General features: G+C 38.5%; 1 protein-coding gene across 2 annotated transcripts in view; it reads right to left on the bottom strand.

Moving 5' to 3' along the window:
- Positions 1-12,950, bottom strand: part of SUCLG2 (succinate-CoA ligase GDP-forming subunit beta) — a 332,149-nt gene that overhangs the window by 176,980 nt on the left and 142,219 nt on the right. For both annotated transcript variants that reach the window (XM_043587897.1, XM_043587896.1), the window contains exon 7: positions 6,470-6,566. In XM_043587897.1, coding sequence (XP_043443832.1) covers positions 6,470-6,566 — 97 coding nt within the window. The remainder of the gene's footprint in view (positions 1-6,469; positions 6,567-12,950) is intronic.

The following is a 12,950-nucleotide window of genomic DNA, read 5'->3' on the forward strand; positions in this document are numbered from 1 at the left end:
CCTGGGGGAGAATGATGGAAACTGGGAGCTATCTTGGCTGTTACTTCAGAAAGCCCGGCTGACAAGCCAATCCTGAGGCAAGCTGGGCTGGAAGATCAGAGAATCCCTACTTCCCTTCATGCCCTAAACCAGTCCACTCTGTAGACTTCCCTGTTATATGAGGAAAATAGGTGTCCTTACCTGACCTGGAAGCTTTTTAACAAAAACTAGATTGATACAGGTTTCTGTCACTAACAACCATTATAATCCTAGCTAACAGTCACTAAATTACATTACAGTCAATGATGCCAAATTATATTCTTTGACTCAAATTTTTAATCACATTGGAAAAAACAATTCTTGGACTACAGTTTTTCCCCCACATTAAACATTTCCCATAGGTGACCTAGCAGCATAGATGTTATCAAGATCACCGTTGTTCATTCAACCGGGTATCATCTGCTGTGCAAATATATGACCAATCATCTGGACGTTTAAAAAATGGTCCTCATTAACCAATGGAAGATGGAAGAAATTCTCTTACAAAGAAGCTCTGCAATGAATAAGCTTAAAGTAAAAATGTCTGGTGTGATGCCAAGCTCCTTAAACTTCTAAATTAAGAGTCATTATTAAATCACAATTTTAATGTGAAATGTTATAGGCTCTGCTATTACTGATCTAAATGGAAAAAATTAAATATTCACATTATAAATATTAAGGTTATTAATACTTCTAGGATATAAATGATTTTTTTTTACAGCTCCTAAATAAAGGATTGCTTTAGGGGATTGTGACAATGATGAAGATCAATTTGTACGTTTGGTCATTAATCACCATTTCCTAATTGGGTTTAATTTGACTACTGCTCATTAGAGTTATAAACCAACATACTCATTTAATTGTGATTATAATTCAATAGCTGAACTTTTATGGTACAATGAACAAATTAATAGCTAAAGATAATTCTGCTCTTAAAAATATCACATAAGACTTATGCTTTAATGAGCTGTATACACGGAATATATTTTATGATGATTCCTTTAAAAAAGTTCAAGAATTTCCTTTCTCTTGATAGTTAAAAAATAAAAACTTCCAATTTCCTGAGGTTTTACAAATACACGCTAGGGAAAATTTCTTGTATCCTTATAACCCGTGACTGACAACTTACCAAAGAGTTGAATGAAAGTAGTTGAATGAATGATTTTTATCCAACTCCTTGGCTGAATTTCCATTTTTTTAAAAATATGAAATAACCAGGTTGCTTACGCATACTAGTTTGAAAAGCAAGCCATGACCTTTAAGAACTTCTATTGAACTTCCTTCTCTTTTGTTTCCGGGATGTAATTAATAGCCACTCAAGGCAGCATGAATTTTGACTAACATTCCCAAACTGGAGACTACATCCAGATCACTCTGATAAAAGTAAATTAACAGTTTAAAGAGGAAAAAAAGGTAGAAAAGAAGGCAGTCTGGTATGTAGAAACCAACATGTACACTGTCCTGAGAGAGACATGGGTTCAAATTCCAGCTTCACTAACTGGATGTCTACGGTGGAGTCATACTAATTTTCAATCCTCTGTAAAATGCGGATAATAATTCCTCTTATTTTTCTGGGTTGCTGTAAGTAATAAAAAAGAATGCATGTAAAAGTCTATCACAGTACACTATGTCATGTGAGTTCAAAACAGAATCTTCTTCCATTCACTTCCTCTCTATCTGAAATACTGATGATTTTATACTCAGAATTTTAAAAATATTTACAAATGAAGGCAGTTTGCTTACAAATGACCCATCAAATAAAAATCTGGTGGGTCACATGTGTAAAACATGGAATATGTTATTTCCAATGACTTCCTAAACATTAGCTATTTGTCTATCCTAACTTGAAATCCTTACAACAAGAAAAAAAAAAAAAGAAAAAAATAGGTAAAAAGATGAAATCCATACCTTTTCTGATTACTTTTTTTATACCTATCATTTAATTTAACTATTTGTCAATGAAAATGGAGAATTTATTAGAAGAATACAGAAGCCTCCACCAGAAACACCAAAAGACTCATGGAGGGAATTGAGGGCTATTTTGTATTAGTTCCAGTGCAGTTGGTGACAATTAAATTTTTAAACAAATCCTAATCTTTGTATGATGTTTTACTTTCAATGTCTATTATTTGTTTGACTTTCAAAAGGATAAGAAATAATAAAATCATAATAGCGAACGTTTCTGTACCTCTTACTGTATGCTATGCTTTGTTCTGAGAACATTACCATCATAACAACCTTCTAAGGTAGGTATTAATATTACTGTCCCCATTTTGTATTTTTTAAAACATTCTGGCATAATTAACATACAGTGTTATATTCGTTTCAGGTGTATGATATAGTGACTCAACAATTCTACACATTACTCAGTGCTCATCACAATGAGTATCTTAATCTCCTTCACCTATTACACCTATATCCCACACCTACCTCCCTTCTGGCAACCACCAGTTTCTTCCCTGCATTTAAGAGTGTGTTTTTTTGTTTGTCCCTTTTTTGTTGTTCATTAGTTTTCTTTCTTAAATTCCACATGTGAACGAAATCTTAAGGTTTGTCTTTCTCTGACTTAATTCAACTTAGCATTATATCTTCTAGATCCATCCATGTTGCAAATGGCAAGATTCCATTCATGTTTATGGCTCAGTAATATTCCACTGTATGTATATACATACATTTGTATATATAAGTGTATATATATTTATATGTATGTGTGTATATATACATAGGTGTACACACCTATGTATATATACACACATACATACACACACCACATATGCATACACACACTTCTTTATCCACTTATCTATAGATGGACATTGGAGTTGTTTCCATATCTTGACTATTGTAAATAATGCTACAATAAACAGAGGGGTGCATATATACTGAATTTGTGTTTTCGTTTTCTTTGGGTAAATATCCAGTAGTAATTCTATTTTTAAATTTTTTAAGAATCTCCACATTGTTTTCCATGGTGGGTACACCACTTTGCATTCCCACCAACAGTGCACAAGGGTTCCTTTTTCCCCCTATCCTCACATACGCTTGTTTCTTACGTTTTCTATTTTAGCCATTCTGAAAGGTGTGAAGTGATCTCATTGTGGTTCTGATTTTTTTCCCTGATGATGAGCGGTGTTAAGTGTCTTTTCACATGTCTATTGGTCATCTGTATGCCTTCTTTGGAGAAATGTTTGTTCATGTCTTCTGCCATTTTTAATTGGCTTAGGTTTTTTGGTGCTGAATTGTGTAAGTGCTTTATATATTTTGGATATTAACCCCTCATCAGATATATCATTTGCAAATATCTACTCCCATTCAATAGGGAGTACTCCTAATTCAATACTCCCAATTCAATACTCCCAATTCAATACTCCCATTGTCTTTTTGTTTTGTTGATGGTTTCCTTTGCTGTGTAAAAGCTTTTTATTTTGATGTAACCCCAGTAGTTTATTTTTGCTTTTGTTTCTCTTGCCTCAGGAGACATATCTAGTAAAATACTGTTACAGACAATGTCAGAAAAATTACTGCCTGTACTTTCTTCTAGGATTTTTTTTGTGATTTCAGGTCTTAACATTTAGATTTTTAATCCACTTCAAGCTTGTTTTTGTGTGTGGTGTAAGAAAGTTGGTCCAGTTTCATTCTTTTGGATGTAGTTGTCTGGTTTCCCCAACACCATTTTTTAAGAAACTTTTTCCCATTTCATATTGTCTCCTTTGTCGTAATGTCTCTATTTCTGTACCAGTACCATACTTTTTTGATCAATATAGCTTTGGAGTATATCTTGAAAACCGGGATTGTGGGGCGCCTGGGTGGCTCAGTCGGTTGGGAGTCCGACTTTGGCTCAGGTCACCATCTCGCGGTCCGTGAGTTCAAGCCCCATGTCGGGCTCTGGGTTGATGGCTCAGAGCCTGGAGCCTGCTTCCGATTCTGTGTCTCCCTCTCTCTCTGCCCCTCCCCCGTTCATGCTCTGTCTCTCTCTGTCTCAAAAATAAATAAAACGTGAAAAAAAAAATTTTTTTTTTTAAAAGAAAACCGGGATTGTGATACCTCCAGTTTGGTTCTTTTTCAAGACTGCTTTGGCTATTCAAGCTCTTTTGTGACTCCATACAAATGTTAGGATTACCTGATCTAATTCTGTGAAAAATGCTGTTGGTATTTTGATAGGGAGTGCATTAAATCTGTACATTGCTTTGTTCAGTATGGACATTTTAACAATATTTGTTGTCCCGATCATGAGCATGGAATATCTTTCATTTGTGTCATCTTCAATTTCTTTGACCAATGTTTTATAATTTTTGGAATACAGGACTTTCACATTGTTGGTTAAATTTATTCCTAGGTATTTTATTATTTTGGGTGCCACTGCAAATGGGATTGTTTTCTTAACTTCTCTGTCACTTCATTATTAGTGTATAGAAATGCAATGAATTTCTATATATTGATTTTGTATACTGTGGCTTTACTGAATTCATTTATCAGTTCTAGCAGCTTTTTAGTGGAGTCTTTCAGATTTTCTATATATATAGTATCATGCTATATGCATACAGTGAAAGTTTTATTTTTTTCCTTTCCACTTTGGATTCCATTTATTTATTTTTCATTCATTCATTCATTCATTCATTCATGTCTGATTGTTGTGGCTAGGACTTCCAGTACTATATTGAATAAAACTAGTGAGACTGGACATTCTTGTCTCTTTCCTGATCCTAGAGGGAAACCTCTTAATCTTTCACCATTAAGTATGCTGTTACCTGTGGGTTTTCATAGATGACTTTTATTAAGTTGAGATATGTTCCCTCTAAACCTACTTTGTTGAGAGTTTTTATCACAAATGGATATTGTACTTTATCATATGCTTTTCCTGCATCTATTGAAATGATCATAAGGTTTTTATCTTTTCTCTTGTTGATGTGATGTATCATTCCAATTGATTTGCAAATATTGAACCACCTGGCATCCCAGGAATAAATCCCACTTGATCACAGTGAATGATCTTTTCAAAGTTTTGTTGAATTTGGTTTGCTAATATTTTGTTAAGGATTTTTGTATTTATGTTAATCAGAAATACTGGCCTATAGTTTTCTTTTTTTGTAGTATCTTTTTCTGGTTTTTGTATCAAGGTAATGCTGGCCTCACAGAATGGATTTGAAAGCTTTCTTTCCTCTTCCGTCTTTTGAAATATTTTGAGAAAAGTAAGTATTAACTCTTATTTAAATATTTAGTATAATTCACCTGTGAAGCACCTGGTCCTGGAGTTTTGCTTGTTGGCAGTTTTTCCTGGACTATCTGAGAAGAGAAGCATCTATGAATGTGTGGTGCTCATCCATTTTGTGTGCGACAGCGGATGCTTACACAAACACCAGTCACCTCATTTGACAACCACTCGATACGACAGTGACCATTTTTACCACTCTTTCGGAGTAAGAAACAAAACAACAAACAAACTCCAAGGCGTAGCCCAGGTCTGTGGCCAGAACATGGCAGACCCAGAATTTGAACCCAGGCCCCTTTGTAAAACAGTGTACTGTCCACCTCGGCTTACTAGCTGGTTGTATTTGCACATAACAGATCACCTAATGTACCAACTCAGTGGCAAATCCCTCTTTACGAACTGCCCACAAAATGCTAGATACCATACAAGACATTGGGAGTGAAATGTGCTAAAAAAAAAAAAAAAGACAAGGTTCATGGAACTTACATATTGGTATCCATATCCTATCCACCTGATAGGCCAGCCTCTACCTTTAAACACACGCACATTCACAAGCTTTTGTTATCGAATTAAAAAGAATTTACTGAACACTAGCTGTATATAAGGCACAGGGAAATGGTGATGGGTGCTGACATAGAAAACAGTTCTTTATACTTTTTAATTACCTGATGGGTAGGAAAAAACCTTCCCTGCAAGGGAAGTTGGGGAAACATTTTCCCACCTGAATCAGAAGCTAAGTAACTAAGTAAGTTGGTAAGTAAGTAAGTAAGTAAATTGGATCGTGGGCACTAGGGTCTCACTATGATGATATAAATCCAGCAGGGGAGAACAAAGTGATTTTGTACAGATTTAGGCAAACTAAAAATCTTCAAGCATTTCTAGCTCCATAAAAAGCAGGTGCATTCATTACACCCCAATGGAGAGGATCCCATTTCTACCCAAATTTTTACCACACGATAAGCAAGAATGGCCCCGAAGAAACAAGGCGGTGCTGGTGGATGGATGTTTCCAAATAAAACAAGGAGCTTCCCCTGAGGCCTGGCATCTGACTGCAAACAAACTCAAGTCCTGAAATGTTCAACCGTACCACGGAGCATTCGAAACCATGGCAGAAATTAAATTACGGAACAAAATGAATGCAAAGCTACTGCTACAGTCTTTTGTACAATTTAATTCATAGCTTGCATAAATGATTATACTCATTTGTTTCTTTGTTGTTGTTGTTGTTGTTGTTCTGGTTACCTTGTCCTTCTGGGGTTTCGCCAAAGGGATTCACTTCCACCTGAGTGGCATCAATTTTCAGGAAGAGATTATACAGCTTCTTAATTTGGTCTGCAGCCTAAACAGGATCAAGTACAATGAAATTACACCAAAGCAGTAAAAGAACATTTATTTTGCTGTATTAATGTAACCTTAAATATATTAAGTTATGTCTTTACGTTCAGTCGGGTTTTCTGAAGTGAAAAAGAGAAAAGCATTAAGTATTTTAATTTCTACTTCTATTCATTAGAAGGAATTGCTCAACTTTCCTCCAGACACCAAGAAAGACCGTTATCAGGAAAACAAGATATTTTCAGTACAGCCTAAGAAACGTTAATCTTTTTGTAAATTTTCATGTTCCTATTAGCCAAGCTATGATGCAGTATGAGCCACAATCGTTAATATAAACAATCTCCATTTAAGTAAAATGTAAACATGATTTTGAGAGTTTATAATGACCAGGTTTTCCTTATTATGCTAAAATAAAAGTTATTAACATTCATCAGCCCAAACCTATAACCTGCGAAACAACAATTACTGAGTGTCTTATGGAAACTGTTGCAAGATAGGAAGATGAAAGTCCTACACAGTGCAGTTACTGAACAGCCCAGCCCGTTCAAACTGAACAGTCTGTCACAAAGGCATACTCCACAAAGAGCAACAGTATCCCAAGTTTCCCTGATGGTATGCCCTGACTTCATTTTTCTCAAGGCTGCTTGAAATTCACTCACCCAATCATTGTTTTCAACCAACTTTTATTCATGGCCTATGTCACAGCATGCTGGCATTGTGTGAACAGGGGTGAGGGGAAGACATCACAGAGGAGGCCTGACACCACCCTGGAAAGCTCACACCTGTAGTGAACACCTGTGATGCAACACAGCAAGACTTGTGTACAATTATGGCTGAATGCTGGGGATCAGTCTCACGCTTGGGGCCATCTTTTTATTATTAAAATTTTTATTATTTTTATTACTGCCTAGCCATAATTTTCCCTTGGCAACATTTTTGCTCATCGTTCTAGCCCTGCATTTTTGTCCTCAGACCCAGTTCTGGCTTTTCTCCATCCTTATTATGTATATCAGGGGAGCTGACACTTGGAGGCTGAGTTTCCAAGGCTCCTGGGCTAGATGGTTTCCAGCGCAGTTCAGCCAATGGGAGGCAGTGGAAGGAGACGAGAGGTAGGAGAAATGGAAAAGCTGGGGTACTTGGACACCTCTCCTGCTTTGCAAACACAGCTCCTCCAGGGGCGCCTGGGTGGCTCAGTCCATTAAGCGTCCGACTTCGGCTCAGGTCATGATTGCATGGTGCATGAGTTCGAGCCCCATGTCAGGCCCTGAGAGCCTGGAGCCTGCGTCAGATTCTGTGTCTCCCCCTCTCTCTGCCCCTTCCATGCTTAGGCTGTCTCTCAATCTCTCTCAAAAATAAACTGAATATTAAAAAAAAAAAAAAAAGGCATCACCTTCACTGGCTTTAGCAACCACCAGAAGCCCAGCAGGGTTCTACCTTCTGTATCCCAAGATACAGAAATACCACGTCCTCACGTGGTCCCTCCAGCATGCAGGGAGCAACAATTTCCTGCTATGGCTTAGCTCTACCTTGCCTCTGCCCATTCTGGAATTTCTCAACTCTTGAATCACCATGTAACCAAGTCCCTAGAATAAAGTCCCACTGTGGTTAAACACTGAGAGTACTTTCTCTGTTCCAGTACTGACTGAAAAACTCCTGGAAATTAAATTCACATGGTCTTTATCATATATACATATACACATACATATCTTTCTTTTCTCATATATGTATATTGTTATATAAACTTTCTTAAATCCTAATTTGAAACCCAGTAGCTATAAGTAAACACACATAATGAGTAAGACTGAATATTTTTTAATACTGATTTTTTTTTTCTGGCTACACAAGGGTCACCCTATGAACCTTCACCAGACTCCCCAGCCACACGGCTCCCGTCTCATCCAGCAGCAGCCCCCTTCCTGGCTGGTGCTTCACTGAGGGACAGTCTGTGTATGTGCAAGTATACATATTCTGCGCTCACCTTTCTAGCAAAAACCACCTTGGTTCTATACTTTGTTTCTTCACGTAACAGATTTTAGAAAGCCTTCACCAGCCACACAAATACAATGATCTTACTCTTATAAGTGGCTACATAATACCTTTTTTTTTTTTAGTTTTTTTTTTTTTTTTTTAATTTATCTTGAGAGCAAGAGTACACAAGTGGGAAGGTTGCAGACAGAGAAAATTCCAAACAGGCTCCCCACAGTCAGTATGGAGCCTGATGCAGGACTCAAATCCACAAACCATGAGACCATGACCCTGAGGTGAAACCAAGAGTCAGACGCTTAACCGAATGACCCACCCAGGCGCCCCTACAGAATAGCTTATTGAATGGATTTACCATAATTCAGTTTACCTGTCTCTTAAACAATAGCCTTTAGATTTCCAATAGCTTGACATTACTTAAAATGTTGCCTCATCCATTTCTGTATGTATATCTAAAGGATAAATTCCCCAGAGTAGAGCAAAGAAAGAGATGTGGGGATTTTAAATAATAAAAGGTGATCTTAAATAATTCTTGGTAGAAGCTCTCACTAATTTCCCACTACACAAACGAGGATCATAGAAATTGTTTTTCTACTCACAACCACAGGCTATCAATCTTTGCCAATATGCTGGGTAAAAATGGGTCTCTCATATAGACTACTCCTACTATTAGTTAATTTAAGCATTATTCTCTGAGCTTAAGAGACATGTGTATTTCCTTTTCTGTGAATTTTGCCTATTCTTCTGTTGAGATTTTAGTCTTTTTCTCGCTGAGTTATAAGAAGGGTTTTTACATGAAGGAAATTAGCTCATCATCCCATGTAAATTGCAAGTATTCTTCTCCTTTAACATTTACCTTTCACCCATGGGTCTGTTATTTCTGCCACATAAAACAGTAATAATGGAACTCTTCATTCAGTGCTTCTAGCTTTGGGTCAGACTTTAAGAACGATGGTCTCACTCTGAGGTTCTCCAATTAGTTTTTTCAAATACTGTAAGATTTCTTTTATTTGATGTTTACTTTTTTTTTTTTTTTATCCAAATGGATTTTGAGTTACAATGCAAAGCTGATATGTAACTCACTGCCAAACAGACTTGTATTTCGGGGGGTTTTCTAGGCCACTGATCTGAGCCTGCACTGTTTTGCATGAGAGAGGCATGCAGGCTATCCTGTACCCACACAGCCTCTGTGCAGTCAACACGCAATAAAATACTGGCTCAATTAATGGCTGATTCGATAATGAGGAGAAACTACATAACAGAAAACATCTTCTGGGTGCCTACATGTATAAGATCTTATCCCAGGTCCTTTAAAACTTTCTTCTTTTTAGGGGCGCCTGGGTGGCGCAGTCGGTTAAGCGTCCGACTTCAGCCAGGTCACGATCTCGCGGTCCGTGAGTTCGAGCCCCGCGTCAGGCTCCGGGCGGATGGCTCGGAGCCTGGAGCCTGTTTCCGATTCTGTGTCTCCCTCTCTCTCTGCCCCTCCCCCGTTCATGCTCTGTCTCTCTCTGTCCCAAAAATAAATAAAAACGTTGAAGAAAAAAAAAAACTTTCTTCTTTTTAGAAATACACATACTATAAAATTCACGATCCCAATCATTTCTGCGTGTACATTCCTATGGTGTTAAGTATACTGACCGTGTCATGCAACCACGCTCCAAAACTTTCTCATCCTGCAAAACTGAAACCCTATACCCATTAAATAACAACTCCCCGTTCTCCCCTCCCCTAGTCTGACAACGACCGTTCTACCTTCCATCACTATGAATCTGACAACGCTAGGCTCCTCATATAAATGGAATCGTATGTATCTTTTTGTGACGGGCTAATTTTACTTAGCACAATGTCTCATGGTTCGTTCATGCCTCGTCAGAATCTTCCTCTTTCTCAAAGCTAAACAACCTTCTGTTGCGGATCCACTTATTTGTCAGTGGATAACTGGGTCACTTCAAAACTTCTTAAGCCTCAGGGCACCTGGGGGGCTCAGTCAGTTAAGCATCTGGCTTCAGCTCAGGTCATGATCTTGTGGTTCATAGGTTTGGGCCCCGCATCAGCTCTGTGCTGATGGCTCAGAACCCGGGGCCTGCTTCAGATTCTGTGACTCCCTCTCTCTCTGCCCCTCCCCCATTCATTCTCGGTCTCTCTCAAAAATAAATAAACATGAAAAAAATTTTAAAAAGAAACAATGTTTCTTAAGCTTCTATCAACGTAACTTACCATGAAGCCCGAATTTTCTAAACATTAGTGCCACTACAATCACATACTAACACAGCAGTTGGGGGTATTCACTGTTAGAACTGTTCACTTCTGTACAAAGACAGACCATAAGCATTTTTTTGAGCAGGACTGAAGCATGATTAGATTTGCGTTGTGAGATCTCTAAGGGATACGTGTTACAAAATCTGCGATGTAAGATCTAAAAAAGGGAGAACCAGCCTGGCTTGGAGACTGAACGTGCCCTGTTCCAGAGGCCATCCAAGTAAATGACTGTGAAGGCCAGGCAGGCAAATGTGTCAGTCTGAGCAGGTGCGACAACAGAAATGGCAGGGCCTGGGAAAAGTGGGGGTTAGCTCCCCAGTTTTCCAAACATGTTCAGATTTAAAGAATAAACTAAACACAAGTCAAAGGAAACATTCTGCTGTTTACCTTACAGGCAGCCAGCTTCCTACTGCCACCTACTTCCTCAGTTCATAACCACACTCTACAGACTATTTGTTTTCTCTTCTTTTGCCACCAATTAATGTTATTTTAAGGTTGTTTGCTAAGCAATTTAAAAAATTACGATGCCTAAAATCAAATATCCTTTGGGCCATATGTACGAAACCCTGACAAATTTCCAGGTACCTTCAAAAGTGTTTGAATAGCTTAAAATTTTTAGCAATATTTTGGTTTGACTCCAGGAACCAATGTCATCAACATTCACACACAGTTCTTAAAGCTAGCCACAGGGACAAACCATTCCCAGAGGTATTGGTGATCTTTTTTAACTGGGCCCATCAAATCTTTTCATTAGCTTAAATACTGAAGTTGCATATTGACAATACAGGGTGCTTATGTTTCAGAAATTAATAGTATTAGGGCGCCTGGGTGGCTCAGTTGGTTAAGCGTCCGACTTCGGCTCCAGTCATGATCTCACAGTTCGTGAGTTCGAGCTCCGCATCGGGCTCTGTGCTGACAGCTCAGAGACTGGAGCCTGCTTCACATTCTGTGTCTCCCTCTCTCTCTGCCCCTTCCCTGCTCATGCTCTGTCTCTCTCTGTCTCAAAAAGAAATAAACATTAAAAAAAAAGAAAAAAAAAGAAGTTAATAGTATAGAGGATAACTAACGCAATTGACAGATCTATGAATTTTCAGTCCTTTTCTGCTTTCCTGTGGCTTTAGTCTTTTCAACCAATTCTTGCTGAAATGAATTCTGTCAGGAACACATACTTGGTAATTTCTGTACCAGGTGATATTTCTTTAAGTCTAACGTGAATACCTCACTGAGTTCAGACACAACAGGCATGGGTTGGAAAGATATTAGTAACTTTACAAGATAATCATTTTGTAAGTTGTTCATCCAAGAGAGCACAGCCTCCACATGCCTAAACCATATCCTAGATGAAAATTAAGTAATGTTCAAGGTCACACTGAATCTAAGGTACCTTGAAAGTACCATTTCTTGACCAAAGGATCACTGATCGATGGTCATTTAAATAATCTTCTTGGAGCTCTCGGTGGCTCAGTGAGTTAAGCATCTGACTTCGGCTCAGGTCATGATCTCACGGTTCATGGGTTCAAGCCCTGCACTGGGCTCTGTACTGACAGCTCAGAACCTGGAGCCTGCTTTGGATTCTGTGTTTCCCTCTCTATCTGCCCCCTCCTCCACTCGTACTCTGTCTCTCTCTCAAAAATGGATAAAAACATAAAAACAAAATTTTCATGCTTTCTCTTCTTGGGAGCCTCCTCCCAAGTCTCCTTTTCTTGCGAGGAAGCCTCTGCTTACTAGACACGGACTTTCTGGAACATTTCACTGATCCCCGTGGCTTAAGGAAGCATCCTAATGCATTCCCGAACCTACTACTCCAGCACACATACAGTCTCCTTCCTAGCGTACAAATAAAATCAGGTGTCCCTAGATGAACACATTCCCACACACCTACAACTAGGATTACCCTCGCTCTCCTTCCTACTCCCTGTCCCTATAATCGCTACCAGCACCTGATCACTGTTCTGGGAGCCCCTGGAGAACAGTGGCTATTTCTCATCGCGTTTTCCAGGGTCCGGCAGAGTGAGCAGCACCCAGGGAGAGCTCACTCCAACTCTGCTGAGCAAACGGAGATTTAAAGGCTTTCATGTGGTCGGCAATGAAAAAAAAAAAAAAAAACTAACAGGAAAAAAAATGAATTCAAAACTTCCTTCCTTTCCTT

This window comes from Prionailurus bengalensis, chromosome A2 (assembly GCF_016509475.1).
Source record: "Prionailurus bengalensis isolate Pbe53 chromosome A2, Fcat_Pben_1.1_paternal_pri, whole genome shotgun sequence".
Classification (NCBI taxonomy): Eukaryota; Metazoa; Chordata; class Mammalia; order Carnivora; family Felidae; genus Prionailurus; species Prionailurus bengalensis.